Source organism: Salmo salar, chromosome ssa16 (genome assembly GCF_905237065.1).
Source record: "Salmo salar chromosome ssa16, Ssal_v3.1, whole genome shotgun sequence".
NCBI classification, from domain to species: Eukaryota; Metazoa; Chordata; class Actinopteri; order Salmoniformes; family Salmonidae; genus Salmo; species Salmo salar.
Genome location: NC_059457.1, coordinates 15498414 through 15524515, shown reverse-complemented (window position 1 = coordinate 15524515; position 26102 = coordinate 15498414). Strand labels below are relative to the sequence as shown.

The following is a 26102-nucleotide window of genomic DNA, read 5'->3' as shown; positions in this document are numbered from 1 at the left end:
GCATAGATGCATGCCAATTTTTTTGTACATTTTTTTTGTTAGTGTAGGTGATGTCGGGTCCGGGTGCTACTAGTGGAGCAACCGTGGATGCCTCAGCTGCCTCGTCAGGCTTCCATGCCTCAGCCGGCTCGTCAGGTTTACAAGACCAGGTTGCCCTGTCAAGCGTCCGTTGCCGACTATACCGAGGATGCCTCAGCTAGCTCGTCAAGCTCCCGTGCCTCAGCTGGCTCATCAAGTTCTCAAGACTCGGTTGGCTCAGCAGGCTCCCCATGCCTCAGCCGGCTCGTCAGGCTCCTGCACCTCAACCGGCTTGTCAGGTTCCCACGCCTCAGCAGGCTCCCCATGCCTCAGCCGGCTCGTCAGGTTCCCACGCCTCAGCAGGCTCCCCATGCCTCAGCCGGCTCGTCAGGCTCCTGCACCTCAGCAGGCTCCCCATGCCTCAGCCGGCTCGTCAGGCTCCTGCACCTCAGCCAGCTCGTCAGATTCCCATGCCTCAGCAGAAGCGATCGGCCCGCTCCTGGTCCCCGGGATCGTCCCTCTGGTCGGCGTCCTGCGCCTGGAGCCACGCGTCAGGGAGGGTTTCCTGTCACCTATACTCCCTGTCCGGCGCTCGAGGTCGTCAGGCCGCTCATTTTTATGCACACCTGTCACCATCATCATGCGCATCAGCACCTCATCAGACTCACCTGGACTCAATCACCTGCCTGATTACCTTCCCTATATGTGTCACTCCCTTTGGTTCTTTCCCAAGGCGTTATTGACTCTGTGTTCGATGTCTGTATTTATTTATTAAATACACTCCCTGTACTTCCTTCCCGACTCCCAGCGTCATTGTTACAGAACCATAGGATAGCATTTAGCAAGTTTTCCTCTTAGGGGAGCCAGCCACTGTCTAGATCTACCATATTGACTGAATGTGAGCAATGAAGGAAAACAAAGATCCAAAAGAGCACCTTGATTGAGTTCAAGTTCATCTCCACAAACAAAGTTCAGATGCATCATAGCCAGTCTAGATGTCTGAGCAGCTGTGGTTATTTGGCTGGATCTCTCACTGGTTCTCGGTAGTTTGGGTTGTATGATGATGATGTGTGCGTTTAAGAGTTTTCCTCTATCTTTCTTTTGTATAAATAGATGTCATCTGGTACTGTGGTTGTTTTGATGTGTAGAGAGCTCGTACAGAGAGCAGAGACATGGCAGACAGTTGCTGAGTCACTCCATATGATGAGTCTGGTTGTGGCTTGTGCTGCTAGCGATGCCTAGTCAGGGTCTGAACTCTGAAGTTCCTCTAATGTACTCTCAAGCATGAGTCACACAGACAGTATAAAACATTTACAGTAGCACGACATACTGAAGCCCATAGCCCGATCAAGCTCACTTCACTGCTTTAACACCCAACAGAATAGATGAAGATCACTGTTAAGTTTACATTAGATGTGCCTACGTTACAGAAGAATTACAGAAAGTCGGACCCTTTTTCTAACGTACTTTGCTTTCTTTATTGCGTCCTCTCCCGAGTCCTCTCAAATGAAACTGTGGACAACTCAACGTTTCTCTATCTCTCCCATAAAATCAATAAGATCTCTTGCGAATAAGCTAAGGCTACACTTTCTGAAAGCGGATATTTGAAGTGGATTTCAGCCGGGTTTACCACAGACAGTTCCAGAATGTCTACCATCTCACATTCTTCACAGAGCCAGGCAGTCACCATGTTGCTCGAGGGACACGTTACCTGCACAGGAGGTTGGTGGTACCTTAATTGGGGAGAACGGGCTCATGGTAATAGCTGGAGCGGTTGAGTGGAATGGTATCAAATACATCAAACACATGGTTTCTAGGTGTTTGATGCTGTTCCATTCCGCTCCGTTCTGGATATTATTATGAGCCGTTCACCCCTCAGCAGCTTCCTGTTGGTTACCTGCCATGAGTTCACCTCAGTGTAAACAAAACCTGATACTCACACACACAGTATTCCTCCAGAAGGTTCATGTTGACAATCTACTTTCTTCAAGATACCATCTCAGTTACCATTAGGAGACCAGCTCAACTCAGCTGTCTGATCTGCCTAGTAGTCTAACTGTGATGACATACAGTACACCTCTCGTCTGATTGCAGGGTAATACAGATTTCTGGTTCTCAAAGTTCCCTGATTCAACATCACAAGCCTCTGTTTGGACTTTAAGCGCGATTCTAATGGAAAATTTATAGAACACGTTTTAGAATATAAACTAGGCAAACTGATACAGCTCTTTGGAACCCGATTTGAAGGCCCACTACTATGAATTATTCAAAGTGTTGTAGCGTGGCACCCATGGCTTCCCGGCAGCTCACACACAGATCCTTCCCCGGAACACAAGCACACACACACAAAACACACGTCACACACACGTGTATTTGACTGTGACTTGTGTAATCATGGCAGTTCCCAATTAAATCGTGCATGATGCTTAAGTTACGCAAGAAGCAAATTACTGAATAAAGGCTGTTGGCACTCTCTAGCACTCTCTAGTCTGGCAAGTTAGTCAGAAGCATACTCATTGCATCAGCGAAGACATATTATCCATTACAGCACTTCAGTGCCCAACAAAACCCCACTCTACAAAATGACTAGAATTAGTCCTTGTAGGTTTGTGATGGCTTTTGAATAAAATATACAATTGCTTGTGATGAGGGAGAATAGGGACATACGAAGGTCAAGCACCAGAAAATGTTATGGTAACTAGCTAGTTGTTCCGACTAGTGTGCTTCAGTAAGTAGCTCACTTTGGACCCTTAAACTAGAATGACCTGAGGTTGTTACTATGGAACATATGGACCCCATATATCCTCATCCACACACAACATTAATTAGGCTATACAAACAAAATGTATTATCATACACACAAATGAAATTATAGTACACCATCACAAAATGTGCACTGTGAGATAGCCTAACCCGTTTATTCACTGCTGTGGATCACGCTAAAGCTGTTCCATGAGGGTTCTGCGGATAACTTTTTTTTTGTCATTGTTGTGTGCATCCAGTCACACTGGACTGTAACAGTGTTCTGTGGTTCTGAATAGATGTTTTCCATTTTACAGCCACTTTGGCAAATGGTACTGCATTAGTTAGACTAGTGATTAGCCTGATGCCTAAGGCACTGTAGTGATTTTGTAGAAGTGCACAATGTCGCAGCCTATAAGTGGTATTGTACATTTTATGTAACGTTGTTGGTTGGAGTCTTTTTGCACATAGACTGGCCTACTCAAATTTGAGTAGGCCAGTCTATCAGGTTTAAGTTGACGTTTTAGTGTGGATTTCATTACTTTTATTACGTTACAGCTGCTAGTTAGTTACCTGTCTAAAATTGTAGCATAGTCCTTATCAGTAATGTAACTTTTGGATTACCAAAACTCAGTTATGCAATCTGATTTAACTTTTGAATTACTTTCCCCTTAAGAGGCATTAGAAGAAGACAAAAAGGATCCATCAAACCCATTTGGTGTGTCATCATAGTGGTCTCTGACATGTGGTCAGACTCGCTCAGCTGGAACACACTTAAACTTGCACCTTTTTACCAATACTGAATTGAATGTCATTGAGAAAACAGAAAGGTGTCATAATGTATTTTTTTCTCAGCACACATCCTTTCTGAATTTAAAAGTAATCCAAGAAGTAATCATTTCGTTTTTCAAAAGTGTCTTTAATCTGATTACAATATTGTTTGCTGGTAAAGTAACTTAGTTTTTTTGTAATCAGATTATATGTAATTGGTTAAGCCTACTCCCCAACCCTGACCACGACAGATGAAGAATAGGCCTCAATTTTGTACCTTTAGCATCCAATAATCATCCCATAACCTTTGCTCCAGAGGTGAGGATCAGGTTAGGCCCATATGGAGCCATCCGATGATAAATGGTAATCCTGTATTATGTCCTTTGGACCATTCATGATTTCTCATTAATTTGTATGTTATTTATTGACAGTCACAGATCAATGTTTATTCTATGGAGAAAAGTAGCCTACTAATTAAGGCTAAAGAGCCTGGCAGAACATATTTGAGTCCTATTGATGTGATGTAGGAAATGTCTATAATTATATGCCTGTGTGGAAATACCCCCACAGCTTTTCCCCTTTGAGTCACTAGGCTAAATCGGTTGACTTTATCCAGTGTTGTTTGATTTGATCCTGCAATTTTGTTCAACATTTATAGCCTACTTTGTTCTCTGAAGAGTGATGGATGGCTTCCTTCCTGGTCATTTCCAAAGGTTGTTGTTGCCAAAACTCACTGAGCAAGAAAATGAAATGAAAAAGCTTCACTGTATATCAACAACAAGTCTTCAATGCGAATGAGATCATATTGATCTCTTAGTCAATTTGAAGAGCACACTATTTTCCACAGTGCTTTATTTCAGTGCAGTCTTAGATAGGCTACTCAGTTTTCTACAGATAACTTATCTGATCTATAATTTGCCATTATCAATGTTCATGTTTGATGTTGTTTATTTTTCAGTAGACTGTTCTTCGTTGGATCCCACCGTGTTGGATAAGTTTCAGGAAGAAGCATCAAGCTGGACTGAATCACCCTCAGCCTTATTCGTTTCACACACTGAGGCCTCTGAGCACCCAGACGACACTACAACTACAGCTCTCCCTTCACCTGGTCACCTACCACCTGAATCTACACTAACACTTACTCAATGGGGTATTTCAGCTTCTCAAAACTCCAAATCATTGACTTCTAGAGATCCCCTCCCCATTGGTCCAGACCCTCTCTTCACTCCCACTTTCAGCTCCTCAGAGCCTGTGGTTGGCCTTCAGCAACAACCTAAAGGCCCTACCAGACTCTCAAGGGATCTGAAGCTCTATGGTCCTAACTCAACCATGGCGATTTTCTCTCCAACCCTTGTTACAGTACCACAACAGAAACCTCTCGGACCACAGTCCACCAAATCCACAACACCCTTGAACTTCTCTACAGCCACCAGTTGGACTACATTGGTACAGTTCATTGTCCCAAACTCTAATGAGAGAGCTCCAGATGAACCTCCATTATTATCCCCCAGCAACCAGCAAGACACATCAAAACAGACAACTCCTGCATTTATGACATCACTTCCTGTTGGACCCCTCGACCAGCCTAGACTGCCTGTTGACGATCTGGTAGATGTAGAAGCCATGTCAGACCAAGCCAGGCCAGAGTCTAAACCTAATCCAGACATGTCCCAGAGCTTAGGCGATCTCTTGCTGGATCCCAAACTGCCCCTTGATCCCTCAAGTAGGTTAATCTATCTGGATCACCTTCGCCCCAGCAGTGAGCTCATGCAGAAGGACGATGCTGCTCAAGATATCCACATGCTCCCGAAACCATCACCTGAGATGCAGCTGGCTCCCAGCTACGTGCCTTTTCTGAACCCTCACACCACATCCTCCTCGTCCGAGGCCACCATGGTCCCTCCTGAGGACTTCTTCCCCACCAACACCATGGTGGTGGATTGGGGCTCTGGAGACTACCCGGAGACCGCGTCCTACATGGGCTTGGAAAGGGACGACTTCTCCCTGGTCACCAACCTGCCCACGGACATGTACGACCTGGAGGACTCCAACGCGGAAAGCTACGACACCTCATTCCCCTCCAGGGTCGGCGTGTCCTTCTCCTCGATGCGTCACATGACGTCTTCACCTAGTCTCACAACAGCGGCTTACAGCTCTAGCGTTGGAAGTGTGGCCCCCACGTCCGTTCCTCTCTCCATCCATCCCTCTCCCAGTCACACCACGCTAGCCTCAACACAAATACCAACACCTCAAGGTGATGTACTAGGAGGTTCAGATGTTGACTGGAAAGATACCTTTATGGTTGAACCAACAGACCTTCTCCTACCAGACATGAACAGCCTGGAGTACTACACCATCCAGCTGACCAAGGATGACTCAGAAGAACACAGGGGCACTAATGTGACCACCACCTCCAGGCATTTCTCCCTGATGTCCATCAGCACCACGCACATCGTGGCCACCAGCACCTTCACTGTGGACCTCAGCCACATGCTCACAGCCTTCTATGGAGTGGATGGAGTGGAGGTCCAGCCTTCTGACAACACTACCTGGCTCGAAGAGTCCTCCGCTGATATCTCCAGCTCAGAGCCTCTGAATACGACCACAGCAGACACTACGGAGATGACTCCGCTGAATGTCTCAGTGCCGTTCCTGGAGGCTTCAGTAGCGCCAACCCCCTCCATGGACCTCTCGTCCTCCCTGTGGGGTGTCACTGGTCAGGTGTCCGGTGAATGGACGAGCCCTGTGGCCACCTACAGTGTCGGACTGGACAACAGCTCTGTCTTAGTGTCAGTGCAGCCTAGTGCTACTGCCTCGGAGACAGACATCCTGTGGTACGTCTCTCCCTCCGCCACAGAGACGGCCCTCCTCAGCACCTCTCTCGTAACTCCTGTGGTGACCACCTCTATCGCCTTCTCCCCATTTCCCGGCCAGACAGAATTACCCCCCAATGTCACCTCAGGCCCGACAGAACCAGCCACCAATGTCACCACCATCCCCCCGGTGTCAGTCATGGCTGACCAAGGCATTGATACTGATAGTCCTGTCACAGCAGTGACCAACGACAGCCAGACTACAGTTAGCGGTGTAGACATCGCCACAACTGATCATGCCACCACTACTACTACCAGCATCACCACTGAGGCCTCTACAACCACCACTACCACCACCCTCCTAACTAATACTAAGAGCCTGCCTACAACCATAGGTCGCCAGTACCTCTGTGACGTCACCAAGCCTGTGTACTTTGTTAAAGTCGGTAAGTTGTATTACCTCTTTGTCGTGTTAGCATACGTTTTCAATGTTACTAATATATAATCAACAACTCTGTCTTATTCTTTCCCTTTTAGTATGAAAGTCATGGTTTGTGATGTAATGTTTTGACAATATTGTCCACTAAATGAATCTATAACAGCATTTATCAATGAGAGATGAGATAATGTGAGATAATGATCTGATAATGAGATTTACTACCTGTGTGTGCTTCCATCTTCCTATGCAGATTTTCCGGCCGGGGCCACTGTTGGATATGCCAAATCCCAAGTCCGAGATGTCCTGAAGACTGAATTCAATAAGTCAGTTGAACTGCAGGTACATTATTATGCAGCAGGGGCATTTTTTTATTGGGGTTTATTCTTCACTTCAATACTTTTGGCAGACTCCGAGCGGGCTGTCATGTGCCTTTTACTGAGGAGTGGCTTCCGTCTGGCCACTCTACCATAAAAGCCTGATTGTTGGAGTGCTGCAGAGAAGGTGGACTTCTGGAAGGTTCTCCCATCTCCACAGAGGAACTTTGGAGCTCTGTTAGCGTGACCATCGGGTTCTTGGTCACCTCCCTGACCAAGGCCCTTCTCCCCCGATTGCTCAGTTTGGCCGGGCAGCCAGCTCTAGGAAGAGTCTCGGTGGTTCCAAACTTCTTCCATTTAAGAATGATGGAGGCCACTGTGTTTTGAAGGACTTTCAATGCTGCAGAATTTTTTGGCTACCGTTCCCCAGATCTATGCCTCGACACAATCTTGTCTCGGAACTCTACGGACAATTCCTTCAACCTCATGGCTTGGATTTTGCACTGACAACCAATATATAGACAGCTGTGTGCCTATCCAAATCATGTCCAATCAATTGAATTTACCACAGGTGGCCTCCAATCAAGTTGTAGAAACATCTCAAGGATGCTCAATGGAAACAGGTCACCTGAGCTCAATTTCGAGTCTCATAGCAAACGGTCTGAATACTTATGTAAATAAGGTATTTCTGTTTTTAATACATTTGTAAAAAAAAATTAAAACCCTGTTTTCACTTTGTCGTTATGGGGTATTGTGTGTAGTTTGCTGAGGAAATAGTTTTATTTAGTCAATCAATTTTAGAATAAGGCTGTAATGTAACAAAATGTGGAAAAAGTCAAGGGGTCTTAATTCTTTCCGAAGGCACTGTATATAAATGAGCCCATAATCTCGGTCTGACATGACAACTAGGGCTAACCTCAAAGTGCTGGCGCTGTTGTTAGCTTTACATTATAAAGCACAGGCTCCCTAAGAAACCGCCTAACAGCTGCAACATGCTCTGAGTTTCATCAAGCGATAGGGAGCTGCAGCAGTGAGTATGAGGCTGTTGTGTTGTGTAATGGCCCAAGTCATGTGTGTGGGGGTATAGGGATGGGACGCACCAGGAAGGACAGCCCACTTCCTGTGGACTCTTAATCTCCAGGCTCTTTGATAAACAAACCACACTAATGACTAACTGCACACCCAACACTTCATGGCCCAGCAGAGAGGCAGTGACCTTAAGACACTGTCTCTACCTTTTAACGGTTTAAATGCTGTACAGTGCAAAAGGAGACGGTAGTGTGCATACACATACAGTACCTCGTAGTTCATGGTGCCAGAACTGAATAAGAGATATTCAGCTGCACTTGGCGGATGGTAGAAGTTGAAAGTAAGACAAAAAGAAAGACTGAGTTGAATTGAAAGAATACATCTAAACATTAAAATAACTCTTGCTAGGAAGAGAAATGATAATTGTGTTTCTTTTCTGTGTCTTGGTAAAGGTTGCTAAGAATCCTCCAGACTTCGTGTTCCGGGCTGTGTCTGGTCCTGTGGTGTACACAGCCATATCAGTCATCAACGCCCTGCGCCGGTCAAGTCGACACTTCCTGTCCATCTCACACTACTGGAAGGTACCAGACCACCAATACCAGGTCCACTCAGGTAAGAGCATTGTTTGGTATCGAACTATACAAGCTCCTTTTGAAATGAAGATTTGAATAGTGCATTCCCAGTATGTACTATGTTGTTAGTGTGTGTCTGAATATAGACTTAACTCTTCTCTTCTGTTTCCCATCCAGTGCTGCAGTTTGTGCCCAGGCACATTGACGTGCGCGTCTGCAACTTCAGCGAGCGCATTGAGAAAGGCCTGACCATGGCGTACGCCGAAGTGTGTCGGCGCTCGCAGGAGTCCACTAACTTCACTGTGGATGTAAGTGGAGACTGACTGGATACAGTGTAGCACTTCAGTCAACTAGAACAGAGTAGAGCTTCTTCTAATGCTCTGTTTTCATTAGCAGTCACTTACTCCTTCCAGGGTTTTCAATCCTAGAGCCCAACGCCTTGGCACTGATCGTCTGGAATCATCCCTAATCGCAACCCATTTCTGTCAGGAACTAGACTGCAGTCTTAATTGGCGGTGCTTGTTTGCTGACTTCGACGAACATAGACTAGGACTGCCTCTAACGATTGTTGCACCAGCAGTACACAGATTGCAGCTGCAGTGGCTTGCTTCGGATTGGAGAGAGAAAGAGAGGCAGGAGCTGCTTGACTTTTATATTACAATTGTTAAAGCTTGTGAAGCAACAGGGAGTAATGGTTGAAATGTATGGTTGCGTGACTGTGTGTGCTGCAATAACACAACCTAAGTGTTGGTCTCAGTCTCCAGCACACAAGTCTTTACATCAGTGGCCACTTATTCAAGACCAAAATTACCAGCTTTGGTTTATTGAATCAGGTTTGATTCAATAAAGGTTGTCCACTATTAAAGTATTCAGATGCTTGAGAAAGTGCTTATTTCGCTGTTCGAGTTTGCCGTTCTTGAATGTAGCAAACCAAAAGGGTATGGAACATTTTCATACATACAGTTGAAGTCGTAAGTTTACATACACCTTAGCCAAGTACATTTAAACTCAGTTTTTCACAATTACTGACATTTAATCCTAGTAAAAATGTCCTGTCTTAGGTCAGTTAGGATCTCCACTTTATTTTAAGAAGGTGAAATTTCAGGATAATAGTAGAGAATGATTTATTTCAGCTTTTATTTCTTTCATCACATTCCCAGTGGGTCAGACGTTTACATACACTGAATTAGTATTTGGTAGCATTGCCTTTAAAATTGTTTAACTTGGGTCAAACATTTCAGGTAGCCTTCCACAAGCTTCCCACAATAAGTTGGGTGAATTTTGGCCCATTCATCCTGACAGAGCTGGTGTAACTGAGTCAGGTTTGCTTGCACACACTTTTTCAGTTCTGCCCACACATTTTCTATAGGATTGAGGTCAGGGCTTTGTGAGGGCCACTCAATACCTTGACTTTGTTGTCCTTAAGCCATTTTCCACAACTTTGGAAGTATGCTTGGGGTCATTGTTCATTTGGAAGATCCATTTGTGACCAAGCTTTAACTTCCTGACAGATGTCTTGAGATGTTGCTTCAATATATCCACATAATTTTCTTTCCTCATGATGCCATCTATTTTGTGAAGTGCACCAATCTCTCCGGCAGCAAAGCGCCCCCACAACATGATGCTGCCACCCCCGTGTTTCACGGTTGGGATGGTGTTCTTCGGCTTGCAAGCCTCCCCCTTTTTCCTCCAAACATATTGTTGGTCATTATGGCCAAACAGTTCTATTTTTGTTTCATCAGACCAGGGGACATTTCTCCAAAAAGTACTATCTTTGTCCCCATGTGCAGTTGCAAACCGTAGTCTGGCTTTTTTATGGCGGTTTTGGAGCAGTGGCTTCTTCCTTGCTGAGCGGCCTTTCAAGTTATGTCGATATAGGATTTGTTTTACTGTGGATATAGATACTTTTGTACCTGTTTCCTCCAGCATCTTCACAAGGTCCTTTTGCTGTTGTTCTGGGATTGATTTGCACTTTTCGCACCAAAGTACGTTCATCTCTAGGAGACAGAACGCGTCTCCTTCCTGAGTGGTATGATGGCTGCGTGGTCCCATGCTGTTTATACTTGCGTACTATTGTTTGTACAGATGAACGTGGTACCTTCAGGCATTTGGAAATTGCTCCCAAGGGTGAACCAGACTTGTGGAGGTCTACAATTTTTGTTCTGGGGTCTTGGCTGATTTCTTTTGATTTTCCCATGATGTCAAGCAAGTTTGAAGGTAGGCCTTGAAATACGTCCACAGGTACAGCTCCAATTGACTCAAATGATGTCAATTAGCATATCATAAGCTTCTAATCCCATGACATAATTTTCAGTGATTTTCCAAGCTGTTTAAAGGCACAGTCAACTTAGTGTATGTAAACTTCTGACCCACTGGAATTGTGATACAGTGAATTATAAGTGAAATAATCTGTCTGTAAACAATTGTTGGAAAAATGACTTGTGTCATGCACAAAGTAGATGTCCTAACTGACTTCAAAACTATAATTTGTGAACAAGAAATTTGTGGAGTGGTTGAAAAACTAGTTTTAATGATTCCAACCTAAGTGTATGTAAACTTCCTACTTCAACTGTAGGTTTCATACTCAGTAAATTAACGGTTTAGACTGGATATTAAATTCATATCTGGAGAATACCATTTTAATTATGCCTGGTCATTTAATTTTCAATTCCCTTTCTATTTCAATTCCGCAAATGAAATGAGATCAAACTGACCCAAGCTCTTCTGCTGTATATTCACACTGGTTGAGTCAACATTGTTTCCATGTCATTTCACTGAAATTACGTTAAAGGGTAACTCTCAACCCCAATTTTAGCCTTTGCCCAACCTCTTCAAATGTAAAAAAAAATAAAAAAATGCTTTCAGGTGACAAGTTGTGGGTGGGGGGAATTGCCCATATATAAAGTCCTTTAGGTGCCTTATGGCAAACTCCAAGCGGGCAGTCATGTGCTTTTTACTGAGGAGTGGCTTCCGTCAGACCAGTCTACCATAAAGGCCTGATTGGTGGAGTGCTGCAAGGATGGTTGTCCTTCTGGAAGGTTCTCCCATCTCCACAGAGGAACTCTTCAGCTCTCTCAGAGTGACAATCGGGTTCTTGGTCACCTCCCTGACCAAGGCCCTTCTCCTCCAATTGCTCAGTTTGGCCGGGCGGCCAGCTCTTGGTGGTTCCAAACAAACTTCATTTAAGGATGGTGGAGGCCACTGTGGTCTTGGGGACGTTCAATGCTGTAGAAATGTTTTGCTACCCTTCTCCAGATCTGTGCCTCGACACAATCCTGTCTCAGAGCTCTACGGACAATTCCTTTGACCTCATGGCTTGGTGTTTGCTCTGACATGCACAGGTCAACTGTGGGACCTTATATAGACAGGTGTGTGCCTTTCCAAATCATGTCCAATCAATTTAATTTACCACAGGTGGACTCCAATCAAGTCTCTAATTTCAGTCTCATAGCAAAGGCTCTGAATACTTAGTCAGTTCCATAAATATTTGGACATTGACCAAGTTATTCTTAATTTAGCTGTCTACCACTGCATATTGGAGTTGAATGAATTCAATAAAGTGTAGACTTTAAGCTTTAATTTGAGGGTATTTACATCCAAATCGGGTGAACGGTACAGCACTTTTTATATTTGGTCTCCCCCTTTTTAATAACCTCTTAAGGATCGGACCCATTTTTTACATTTTTGCCTAAAATAACTGCCTGTCGCTCAGGACCTGAAGCAAGGATATGCATATTATTGATGCCATTTCAATGGAAACTCTTTGAAGTTTGTGGAAATTTGAAATGAATGTTGGAGAATAAAACACATTAGATCTGGTAAAAGATGCCAGGCCTTTACTGCAGCTGCCTTCAGCAAGTGAAATGCATGCTCAATTGGATTCTGGTCAGGTGATTGACTTGGCCATTGCAGAACATTCCACTTCTTTGCCTTAAAAAAGTATTGGGTTGCTTTCACAGTATGCTTCGGTCACTGTCCATCTGCACTGTGAAGCACCGTCCAATGAGTTTTTAAGCATTTGGCTCAATTTGAGCAGATAATATAGCCCTAAACACTTCAAAATCCATCATGCTGCTTTTGTCAGCAGTCACACCGTCAATATATACAAGGGAACCAGCTCCATTGGCAGCCATACATGCCCACGCCATAACTCTACCTCCACCATGCTTCACAGATGAGGTGGTATGCTTCGGATTATGAGCAGTTCTTCTCCATACTCTTCTCTTCCCATCATTCTGGTACAAGTTGATCTTTGTCTCATCTGTCCATAGGATGTTGTTCCAGAACTGTACAGGCTTTTTTTAGATGTTTTATGGCAAACTCTAATCTGGTCTTCCTGTTTTTTAGGCTTACTAATGGTTTACATCTTGTGGTAAACCGTCAGTATTTACTCTGGTGAAGTCTTCTCTTGATTGTTGACTTTGACCCAGATACACCTACCTCCTGGAGGGATGGCTTGCTTCACTGGCAGTGACAGCTCTTGGGACTTCATATTGAGGGTTAACAGCAACACATTCCAAATGCAAATGTCACACTTGAAATCAACTCTTGACCTTTTATCTGCTTACTTGTAAATTAACTAATGAGGGAATAACACAAACCTGGCCATGGAACAGCTGTGCAGCCAATTGTCCAATTACTTTTGGTCCTTTAATTTATGATTATATTAGTTTGTCCAATTACTATTGAGCCCCTAAAATTGGGGGGCTATGTATAAAAATGGTTGTAATTCCTACACGGTTCATACAATCATTTTGACAAAACCTTTAAATTAAAGATGAAAGTCTACACTTAAAGCACATCTTGATTCCTTTCAAATCCATTGTGGTGGCGTACAGAGACAAAATTATGCACTTTCTCAAGGTGCCTCTACATCACAATTTAAATGGTGGAGTTGAACCGCTAGGGGCAAAAAGAGCTAGATTTACTACTACAAGACCAACATATATCACTATTGCAACGAACTGTCAAAATGAAGACCAGAATTGACGTGTTTCACTATAACTAAGCCTAAAACATCTGTTTTTTGTAAAACCAATGATAGATTTACATCTTTGCCCAGTGGGTTATGTGTGGCAAATTGCGAACATCACACTGCAGTGTATGCTCACATGGTTTATTGGTGACAAGGTTTGTTGTGCAGTCTCTTTTTACCATTTACTGAACTTTTGATATCCATCCCTAGCTCAAAGACGTGTGGATATGTCATATTTCCCTAGATTGTGAACATCACCATGAACCAGCCAAGTAGTCAGCAGAGGGAGCCGGTGGACGTGACCTTTGCGGTGCGTGGGGCCATCGGCTACCTGAAGGGGTCAGAGGTCAGCAACCACCTGAGGCTGCTCAACATGGTGGAATTCAGCTACTACCTGGGCTTCCCCGTGCTGCAGATCGCCGAGCGTGAGTCTATTATCATAGTCTAATGGATTGGGGATTTATGCCAAACGCCACTCCTGGGAAGTTCACTTGGGGAAAAATAAATGTATTCTAATCAAATGTATTCTATTAGTCAATCTGCTTCACCTTCTGTACACCTATTTTAACCTCAATAGAGAGTATTTTCAGGTTGTCTGTACTTGTCTGGTTTCCCTCTGTTCTTTCCCAATAGCTTTCCACTACCCGGAGTTGAACACCACCCAGTTGCTTCGCTCATCTTGGGTTAGAACAGGTATGCTTCCCCTTTGCCAATACCTCTGACATTAGGTCAGCGTTTCCCAAACTCGGTCCTGGGGACCTCAAGGGGTGCATGTTTTGGTTGTTGAAATGATTTGTTCATTATTTGAATCTGCTGTGTAGTGCTAGGACAAAAACCAAAACGTGTACCTCTTGTGGTCCCCAGGACTGACTTTGGGAAACGCTCCTTTAAGTATTCCATCCAATCTAAATCTCAACTGCAGCAAGAGGATGGATTGAAAGACATACACATGCAGGGCCTATGTTCTGGCTGTGTGATAGGCTGTGTGTTGGTTCTGTATTTCCTGTCCTGTGAGTGATATCATAACTCTCTGTTTCCTGTCCTTGACCAGTGTTGCTGGGTGTGCTGGATCAGGGGGTGGACGCGCGGACCTTTCAGGCCAAGATGGAACGTCGTGTGGCCCTCCTGCTAGGAGAAGTGCTGGGGGCGGCCAGGCGCACCAAGAGGGCCACCAGCGTGGCTAACCACAGTGTTCAGGTAACCGCATCGGAGCGACTATACCCATCAAATTCTAATTTGGACCTTGAAGCCAGTTCCACTGCTTTTTTCAATGTTCCCTCTAATCAGGGACTGAATTACACCTGGGACACCAGGTAAGTGCAATTCATTATCAGGTAGAACAGAAAACCAGCAGTACTCCGGACCTCATAGGGTAAGTTTTGAATACCCCTGCACTATACTATACACAGGTAGTTGTGTGTGTACAGTTTATCTGAGGTAAGGGTGACTGAGTGTATACTACACTCTTTGAGAAAAGGATTCTTCAGCTATCCCCATAGGAGAACCGTTTTTGCTTCCAGGTAGAACCCTTTTTGGTTTCAGTTAGAACGCCCTGTGGAAAGGGTTCTACATGGAATCCAAAAGGGTTCTACCTGGAACCCAAAAGGGTTCTCCTATGGGGATAGCTGAAGAATCCTTTTATGTTCGAGGTAACACCTTTTTTTCTAAAAGTGTACTGCTACTCAGAGCCATTTATACAGAATAAGTCATAAACACACACCCACACACACATCTACACGTGTCCATGCACACACACACACACACACACACCATGCATTACATTTGAGAATCAAATTACAGTTCTCTCGTGTTGTGCTTTACCATAGCTCTAAGTACAGCAAGTACAGCTCTCCCCCTGTGGTAATAGCCCCTAGTCTAGGCTGCCCTAGGTACTTTGTTACTGAAGAGAGTAAGTCTGGGTCGTGTGTGATCTGACACAGAAAAACAACCTGTGTTCCCTCAGCCAGCCTCTAATCCACATCCAGTCCCCAAGTTTATTAGAGTGGAATGATGAACAGTGTGTGGCCCCACCTGAACCACCCCCTTCCAAAACACACACACACACACACACACACACACACACACACACACCTCCTGGGTTTATAATAACTCCAGCTGCCAGGCAGAGAGAGAATTAATAATTGATCTGCTATTAGCGACTGGTGCACACAGCAGTCGAGTAACGGGTCTTGAAAGAAAGACAATTTGACTTGGTGGTTGGTCTTTGAGTGGCTGGCACTGTGATGAATACTGTAGGTGGGGTTGCCATGGATACCCTGGCCTATCCTGTCCCCTGAATGTTGTTAAGAGGGAGTAGAGCAGGTGCTGTGGAGCGCCACAAAAGGCAGAGCTTGATTAGTAAAGCAGTGGTGCTCTGTGTAGAAAAGACTACAAGGCCTTGATAATGAGTCTCACTGTTCCGGCTCATAGAGAGCTCACCACAAGGAATAATATCCACTGAATTAGTAGGAAGGAAGCTTTTACCAGTTGATGTGACTAACACTGTACTAGTCCACTCTGTTTGCAACCACATACCCTTCTACAGAGTATTGCTATGTTATTATTGGCAGAATAGAAACCACCTATTTCACATTTAAACCACTGGAAGCTAGTACCAGGCTTTGTCGCTGCAGAGCTACACGTTTTATTGCGTTACATTTTATTATGTTACTAAGTGGGATTAAAATGAATTTAATTGTACTTTTTTGGTTGACAATTTACAAAAAATACTCTAATGTCGAAGAGGAAGAAAAGTGTAAATATAGTAGTTGGGAAAAGTATTCAGCTCCCTGAGTAAATACATTTTAGAAACACCTTTGGCAGCAATTACAGCTGTGAGTCTTCTTGGGTAAATCTATAAGAGCTGTGCACACCTGGATTGTACCATATTTGCCCATTATTCTTCTGAAAAAAAGGTCAGCCAAACACAAGGCTTTGCATTCAGGCCAAAAAGTGTATTCCTTTGCTGTGTTTTTATTGCAGTATTACTTTAGTGCTTGTTGCATACAAAATGCATGTTTTGGAATATTTTCATTCTTTATTTGTGTTCTTCTTTTCATCATTGTGGAGTCACTATAATGTTGTTGATCCGTCCTCAGTTTTCTCCCATCACAGTCATTGACCTCTGTAGCTGTTTTAAAATCACCGATGGCCTCATGGTAACATCCGAGCAGTTTCCTTCCTGTCCTGCAGCTCAGTTCAAGGACAACTGTATCTTGATGTGTCTGGGTGGTTTAATACATCATCCACAGCATAATGAATAACTTGACCATACTTAAAGATTTATTCAATGTCTGATTTGTTATTGTAACCCATCTACCAATCACTGCCCTTTTTTATGAGGCTTTCGAAAAGCTCACTGGTCTTTGTTATTTGAATCCGTCTTTGAAATTCAATACTTGACGGAGGGACCATACAGATGTTATATGTATGGGGTTAGTCATTCAAAAATCACACATCTTCCTCCCTTCAGATTGTGACTACGACCAGGCTGGTGGGAGCGGAACATCCCCTGGAGATGGTGTACTTTGTGGAGGGTCCCAGCGGGGAGCGGCAGCCTGCAATCACTACAGCCAACATGCTGAACCGCCTTGACGTGCAGAGGGCAGCCATCATACTGGGATACAGAGTGGAGGGCATCCTGGCTACACGTGAGTTCCAGTCTGCCATAGTCTGGTCCCAGATCGCTTTATGCTGTCTTGCCAACTCCTATGGTCTTGACTATAGAAAATCTTATCTATCTAACCTAATATATCTAATCTATCTATCTAATCTATGTAATCTAATCCATCTAATCTAATCCATCTAATCCATCTAATCTAATATATCTAATCTATCTAACCTAATATATCTAATCTATCTATCTAATCTATGTAATCTAATCCATCTAATCTAATCCATCTAATCCATCTAATCTAATATATCTAATCTATCTATCTAATCTATGTAATCTAATCTATCTAATCAATCTAATCTAATCAATCTAATATATCTAATATATCCATCTAATCCATCTAATCCATCTAATATATCCATCTAATCCATCTAATCCATCTAATATATCCATCTAATCCATCTAATCGATCTAATCTAATCCATCTAATCTATCTAATCTAATCCATCTAATCTAATCCATCTATCTAATATATCTAATCTAATCCATCTATTTTATCTATCTAATCTATTTTATCTATTTTATCTATCTAATCTATTTTATCTATCTAATCTATTTTATCTATCTATTTTATCTATCCTATCTACAGTGAGGGGAAAAAAGTATTTGATCCCCTGCTGATTTTGTACATTTGCCCACTGACAAAGAAATGATCAGTCTATAATTTTAATGGTAGGGTTATTTGAACAGTGAATAACAACAAAAATAACAACAAAAAAATCCAGAAAAACGCATGTCAGAAATTGTATAAATTGATTTGCATTTTAATGAGGGAAATAAGTATTTGACCCCCTCTCAATCAGAAAGATTTCTGCCTCCCAGGTCTCATTTATACAGGTAACGAGCTGAGATTAGGAGCACACTCTTAAAGGGAGTGCTCCTAATTTACATTTACATTTAAGTCATTTAGCAGACGCTCTTATCCAGAGCGACTTACAAAATGGTGCATTCACCTTATGATATCCAGTGGAACAACCACTTTACAATAGTGCATCTAAATATTTTAATCTCAGCTTGTTACCTGTATAAAAGACACCTGTCCACAGAAGCAATCAATCAATCAGATTCCAAACTCTCCACCATGGCCAAGACCAAAGAGCTCTCCAAGGATGTCAGGGACAAGATTGTAGACCTTCACAAGGCTGGAATGGGCTACAAGGCCATCGCCAAGCAGCTTGGTGAGAAGGTGACAACAGTTGGTGTGATTATTCGCAAATGGAAGAAACACAAAAGAACTGTCAATCTCCCTCGGCCTGGGGCTTTATGCAAGATCTCACCTCATGGAGTTGCAATAATCATGAGAACGGTGAGGAATCAGCCCAGAGGATCTTGTCAATGATCTCAAGGCAGCTGGGACCATAGTCACCAAGAAAACAATTGGTAACACACTACGCTGTGAAGGACTGAAATCCTGCAGTGCCCGCAAGGTCCCCCTGCTCAAGAAAGCACATATACATGCCCGTCTGAAGTTTGCCAATGAACATCGGAATGATTCAGAGGACAACTGGGTGAAAGTGTTGTGGTCAGATGAGACCAAAATGGAGCTCTTTGGCATCAACTCAACTCGCCGTGTTTAGAGGAGGAGGAGGAATGCTGCCTATGACCCCAAGAACACCATCCCCACCGTCAAACATGGAGGTGGAAACATTATGCTTTGAGGGTGTTTTTCTGCTAAGCGGACAGGACAACTTCACCACATCAAAGGGACAATGGACGGGGCCATGTACCGTCAAATCTTGGGTGAGAACCTCCTTCCCTCAGCCAGGGCATTGGAAATGGGTCGTGGATGGGTATTCCAGCATGACAATGACCCAAAACACACAGCCAAGGCAACAAAGGAGTTGCTCAAGAAGAAGCACATTAAGGTCCTGGAGTGGGCTAGCCAGTCTCCAGACCTTAATCCCATAGAAAATCTGTGGAGGGAGCTAAAGGTTCGAGTTGCCAAACGTCAGCCTCAACCTTAATGACTTGGAGAAGATCTGCAAAGAGGAGTGGGACAAAATCCCTCCTGAGATGTGTGCAAACCTGGTGGCCAACAACAAGAAACGTCTGACCTCTGTGATTGCCAACAAGGGTTTTGCCAACAAGTACTAAGTCATGTTTTGCAGAGGGGTCAAATACTTATTTCCCTCATTAAAATTAATTGATTAATTGCTTTCTCAGTATATGTTGACGTGTATTTATAGCAGTGTTTCAACTAATGACTTTATCCTATAGACTGTGTCAAATGCCTATCAACCTCATTATATACCCATGTTCGGGATGAAAGCCTAACACACGGTCAGAGCACCTCAGGGGACTTCTGTCCCTGCCGTAAGACTGCTCTTACGGCAGGCGAGGGTCTCCCAAGGGGTACGGCAAGCCTTAATTAAGCCTAATGAAGTCCCTTGGGTCCAGCAGAAGAACCGGCAGCCTAAAAATGTTGTGCGTGGAACACAGTGTGTACCATGCAGTGCATCTACTCTAGCTGTTTAGAAATGAACTTGGTGTGCTAGTTTGGATTTCTGATGGGGATATATAAACACAGACAGATGCACACACGCACACACGCATGTAATTGTACATACATGATGTACACACACTCTATAATATTCTATATCATGTTACGTGTTAAGTATGTCTCTATGGCCCTGTAGCTGTGGAGAAGGTGGCGGGCTACCCTCCCACGGACACGGAGAACACCAGCGTGTGGATCATCGTCGGCGTGGTGGTGCCGCTAGGTGTGGCCATCGTCATCATCTCCATCCTGTACTGGAAGCTGTGTCGCACCGACAAGCTGGAGTTCCAGCCCGACGCCATGACCACTGTCCAGCAGAGACAGAAGGTGATCAAAAACCTCATAGAAATAAAGAGACAGGAGGAGGAGGGGAGGAGGAGGGACGATGTGCCAAGGAGCATGATCCTAGAGTTTATTCACCTCTTTCAACCTGCTGTCATGTCTGGGTGTGTTGGGTCTTACATGTTTATGTTGCCTGTCTCTTTGTCCAAAGCCACGGTCTTATATGGCCCTACTCTACACAGGCTATGGGTTGTAGGGTTACTGTTTCAGTCTTTTCTGTTCTGAACATGTTCTCACTGGGTGTGTATGTGTATATATATATCTGCAGCACCTCTGTGCGTAGTACATTGTACTGTTAGTTATCTCTGACACTGACAGCTATTCTTCCTCCTCTACCTTCACACACGGCATGGAGAGAGATGTGTTATCAGCCAGTCGACTCCTCTGTGTCTCCACTGTTGTGTTATACGGTTATCGCCCCTCTAAAGGACATATCTATATCTAGGCCTCTATATCTCCCTGACAGTGCACTCCTCTAAACCACTTCTGTTTCTCCATGTCTGTATGAGACACTACTTCCTTGTTATGATTCGAGGGCTGTAGTTCTCGCGATATAGGGTGGTTGTGGTAGTCTCAGGCTGGGTCTCTGGGGCGAATCCTACAACTTAAGTAGAATTCTTTTGGTGTCAATTGGAGACTAAGTGAAAATGTGACTTAAGTGGGAGTTTTGCCCCTGTGCTGATAGTACTACTACTCTATATTCCCATACAGTTTAGCCTATCTCCCTCCCCTGCTGTCCAGTGATCCAGTGTATTCATGGAAAGGATCACAGGCTCCCTATGTGGCAGCATCCCATGCATTAGAGAGGATCACAAGCTCCCTATGTTGCAGGCAGCCCGACAGTAATTGGCTCTCACTGCTGTAAGGCACAGCGGCTGTGTTCTTGCCCATGACTGCCCCCGCTGTACTGCAGCTCCACACAGCTCTGCAAGATCCCCCTGGCTGACAGCAACACACTCACACACATGTGCACACTCACATATACGCATGCACGCGCTCACACAGACACCCTGCATATTACACACTCATTGCTATCCAGACAGTTAGGATCTGCTCTGCCTACTGCTGCTGCTGCTGGGGGCTGTCTAATCTCTATCCTCTCACTCACACACACACACACACACACACACACACACAGAGACGTAGGCGGCTGTCTCTTGTATACTGTTAGGCCCTGCTATTATCAGTCTGTCTGGTCTGTCTGTGTAGTTATTAGGGTTCATCCTGTCTCTCTGATGGATCAGTCTGTCTGGTCTGTCTGTGTAGTTATTAGGGTTCATTAATATTGGTTCTGTGTAGTTATTAGGGTTATCCTGTCTCTCTGATGGATCAGTCTGTCTGGTCTGTCTGTGTAGTTATTAAGGGTTATCCTGTCTCTCTGATGGATCAGTCTGTCTGTGTAGTTATTAGGGTTATCCTGTCTCTCTGATGGATCAGTCTGTCTGGTCTGTCTGTGTAGTTATTAGGGTTATCCTGTCTCTCTGATGGATCAGTCTGTCTGGTCTGTCTGTGTAGTTATTAGGGTTATCCTGTCTCTCTGATGGATCAGTCTGTCTGGTCTGTCTGTGTAGTTATTAGGGTCTCTGATGGATCAGTCTGTCTGCCTTCTCTTCCTCCAACCTCTCCGTCCAACTGGGCCATTTGGCTCCAGGGCTGCTTGAGTGGGGCTAGGCAGCCGTACACTGATGATCAGACACATCTATCGTTCCCTACCTCTGCCCAACACCTCTATCCATCATCACATAACACATCCCCTCTTTCCACTTCTATTTCTCTTTCCCGTTTCTGTTCAGTCCACTCAATCACCGTTAAGGGAATCACCATTCAGGGAATCATCGTTCAGGGAATCAAGGTCTCCTCTTTCAATCAAGAGGCAAATAACCATTAGTGAGAGTGAGGAGGAAGAGGATGAGGAAGAAGAGGAGGAAGAAGAAGGAAGAGGAGGAGGAAGATGAGAAAAAGGGGAAGGTACAAAGTAGAAGCAAGTAGTTTGTAGAAGACCCTGAACCAAATAGGTTGTGTAGTGGACTTGGATCCATTGGTTGTTGTGAGCAGAGGATGGTAGCATATTGTCCCTGTACTAAAGGGGCAATGAAGTCCCATGGTAGTGAACACCCAGAGACCTTGTCAACTCATCACATGTATCGATCTCCATCCACTCCATCTGCTCAGGGGCCAAAGCTTCCTCCTCCCAAGCCAAAAACAAAGCCCACACGGAAAGGTGAGAGCTATGAGGAAGAGGAGGCAGAGGAGGAAGAGGAGGAGGAGGAAGAGAAAAAGGAGAAAGAGAAAACAGTGTTGAAAGGGAAGAAGGCAAAGCAGAAGGTACAATGTACTGTATAAAGAAAGTAGTCCTCTCCTTATTAGACGTGTTGACCTGTTTCCAGGCCTTAGAGAGCGATTGGTCAGACACACAGAGATGGTAACTAGTTTGGCCTAGTACTCATGTTTACGTATTATAATAAAACTAAGTCTTTTTTGAATAATTGGCTTCAATGTTTTTGATGCTTAACATCGTAGTTTTTGAAGTCTCATCCAAATGGGCCATATATTGGATGGATACCATACTATAATGTACTGTATCAGTCTTTAGTAAGTACTGTAGTTCCCATTAGACTAGGCCATGGTTTCAATATTTTTTTCTCTCTTTTGTTTTCTCCCGACATGTGTGAGTAGAATCAGTAGCATAGCCTAGATCTCTGTGGGGTGGTGGTGTTTATACCTAGATATTCAGTTGGTGACTAGACCAATGGGTGCTTACTGCTTAGCCTGCCCGGTTTATCATACTGGAGAGATTTCCCTCTCAAAGACAAAAGCTTAGCGTAGCACCCTGTATTATATGCATATTCAACAGCGTTTAAGAAATATATTACCTTCAGCAGGGTTATCTTTTGATCAATCCATCAATGTTTTGTGATTATTCGTGTCGCAAAAATGTTCGCTAACGTGTTAGCAATTAGCATGTTTGACATTTCAGTTGAAGTACTACTACTATCAGCTTTTTGATAAGAGGTTTAGCAAAAAAATACAGCCCGTATTATTGGCATTATTGGCCCAGTTATTGGCCAACTTACTATTTTGTTCTATTATAAGATATATCCATTTAATTGTGTTCAAAAAAGAGACACCAACCTCGAATCCGAAGTGTTTACTAGATCGTTGGCTAACCTTCCAGTAAAAAAAGACTTGCCTGTCAACTTTTCATTGCGCAGTCCGCTGCGCCCTCCTGTAGACTGTTAAAAATGGTTCTTCACCCACATCTTCTTCAGTGTGTAACCAAATAATGTCTCATTATTTGTTTTACAGATGAATCTTATGTTTTGAGAAAGTAGATAACAGTTTAATACTAGCATATAAATTAGTATGAATCATTTAGGTTAAAAAGTTGTATAGTAAATGATGTGTGGTTTGCTATACATTCAAATTTTACAATATACAGCATGTCCCACAAAATGTGTGTGTGTGTATATATATATATATATATACACACACACAGTTGAATTCGGAAGGTTACATACACCTTAGCCAAATACATTTAAACTCCGTTTTTCACAATTCCTGACATTTAATCCTAGTAAAAATTAGGTCAGTTAGTCAGTTAGGATCACCACTTTATTTTAAGAATGTGAAATGTCAGAATAATAGTAGAGAGAATGATTTATTTCAGCTTTTATTTCTTTCATCACATTCCCAGTGGGTCAGAAGTTTACATACACTCAATTAGTATTGCTAGCATTGCCTTTAAATTGTTTAACTTGGGTCAAACTTTTCGGGTAGCCTTCCACAAGCTTCCCACAATAAATTGGGTGAATTTTGGCCCATTCCTACTGACGAAGCTGGTCAAGTTTGTGGGCCTGCTTGCTCGCACACACTTTTTCAGTTCTACCCACAAAATGTCTATAGGATTGAGGTCAGGGCTTTGTGATGGCCACTCCAATACCTTGAATTTGTTGTCCTTAAGCCATTTTGCCACAACTTTGGAAGTATGCTTTGGGTCATTGTCTATTTGGAAGACACATTTGCGACCAAGCTTTAACTTCCTGACTGATGTCTTGAGATGTTGCTTCAATATAACCACATCATTTTCCTGCCTCGTGATGCCATCTATTTTGTGAAGTGCACCAGTCCCTCCTGCAGCAAAGCACCCCCACAACATGATGCTGCCAGCCCCATGCTTCTCAGTTGGGATGGTGTTCTTCAGCTTTTTACATGACCTTTTATTTAACTAGGCAAGTCAGTTAAGAACCAGTTCTTATTTTCAATGACAGCCTAGGAACAGTGGGTTAACTGCCTTGTTCAGGGGCATAACGACAGCTCGGGGATTCAATCTTGCAAGCTTTCAGTTACTAGTCCAATGCTCTAACCACTAGGCTACCTGCCGCCACTAGGCTACCTGCCGCCGTTCTTCGGCTTGCAAGCCTCCCCCTTTTTCCTCCAGACGTAATGATGGACATTATGGCCAAATAGTTATATTTTTGTTTCATCAGACCAGAGGACATTTCTCCAAAAAGTAAGATTTTTGTCCCCATCTGCAGTTCCAAAACGTAGTCTGGCTTTTTTATGGCGGTTTTGGAGCAGTGGCTTCTTCCTTGCTGAGCGGCCTGTCAGGTTATGTCGATATAGGACTCGTTTTACTGTGGATATAGATACTTTTATACCTGTTTCCTCCAGCATCTTCACATGGTCCTTTGCTGTTGTTCTGGGATTGATTTGCACTTTTCGCACCAAAGTACGTTCATCTCTAGGAGACAGAACGCGTCTCATTCCTGAGCGGTATGACGGCTGCGTGGTCCCATGGTGTTTATACTTGCGTACTATTGTTTGTACAGATGAACGTGGTACCTTCAGGCGTTTGGAAATTGCTCCCAAGGATGAACCAGACTTGTGGAGGTTACCATTTTTTTCTGAGGTCTTGGCTGATTTCTATTGATTTCTCCATGATGTCAAGCAAAGAGGCACTGAGTTTGAAGGTAGGCCTTGAAATACATCCACAGGTACACCTCCAAATGACTCAAATTAAGTAGATTAGCCTATCAGAAGCTTCTAAAGCCATGATATCATTTTCTGTAATTTTCCAAGCTGTTTAAAGCCACAGTCAATTTAGTGTATGTAAACTGCTGACCCACTGGAATTGTGATACAGTGAATTTTAAGTGAAATAATCTCTCTATAAACAATTTTTGGAAGAAATACTTGTCATGCACAAAGTAGATGTCCTAACCGACTTGCCAAAACTATGGTTTGTGAAAAATACATTTGTGACATTTTAATGACTCCAACCTAAGTGTATGTAAACTTCCCACTTCAACTGTATATATTTACACATCCTCCAACAGCTAGAGAGTGTCTGAAATTAGAGGGTGTCTGATGTTGGGGGGATATTAGCTATTAACATGCAGAATAGAGAACGATAGAGAGAAACTTAGAGAAAGACCGAGAGAGAGAAGGAGAGAGGCAGAGCCGCACACGGCTTCCCAGTGGACCCAGTGGTGAACGCACATCGAGCAAGCCTCTCATGAAGCCATCCATGTTTCACTCCATCAGAGCAGTACATTTTAGAGAAAGCGGTGTGGTCCACCAGAAGAATCAATTCCCATCTGTCGATTTAATGTATGCTGTCGAGGGTTATGGTGTGGGAGAGTGGCAATGTCAACCAGTCTCCTCTTCTTCATTCAGTATTCTAAATGGACTGATTTTCTTAACACCAGAAACCCACTTACTGCACTAACATAACACAGCTCAGGTCTCTCTGTCTACTCCTGTGTTGTGAGACAGCCCCTGAGGCTTTAGACTCCAGTGCACAAACCCCCTTGAGGATAGCAGACAGAGAGACAGTCCTGTGTTTACCCCACTTTACTCTCCCTCTGCTTTTAATTCATTCATGCCTGTCGGACTCTCCCTGCGCTCTCTCCATCACT

General features: G+C 43.7%; 1 protein-coding gene across 6 annotated transcripts in view; it reads left to right on the top strand.

Annotated features, from left to right (window-relative positions):
- Nucleotides 1-26102, top strand: part of LOC106573269 (UPF0606 protein KIAA1549) — an 86803-nt gene that overhangs the window by 41289 nt on the left and 19412 nt on the right. For 5 of the 6 annotated variants that reach the window (XM_045697016.1, XM_045697017.1, XM_045697018.1 and 2 more), the window contains exons 3-11: nt 4490-6790; nt 7034-7122; nt 8579-8738; nt 8876-9006; nt 13918-14098; nt 14307-14366; nt 14725-14870; nt 17146-17323; nt 19983-20170. In XM_045697016.1, the coding sequence (XP_045552972.1) occupies nt 4490-6790; nt 7034-7122; nt 8579-8738; nt 8876-9006; nt 13918-14098; nt 14307-14366; nt 14725-14870; nt 17146-17323; nt 19983-20170 (3434 nt within the window). The remainder of the gene's footprint in view (nt 1-4489; nt 6791-7033; nt 7123-8578; nt 8739-8875; nt 9007-13917; nt 14099-14306; nt 14367-14724; nt 14871-17145; nt 17324-19982; nt 20171-26102) is intronic. The other variant, XM_045697015.1, reaches the window with a different exon arrangement.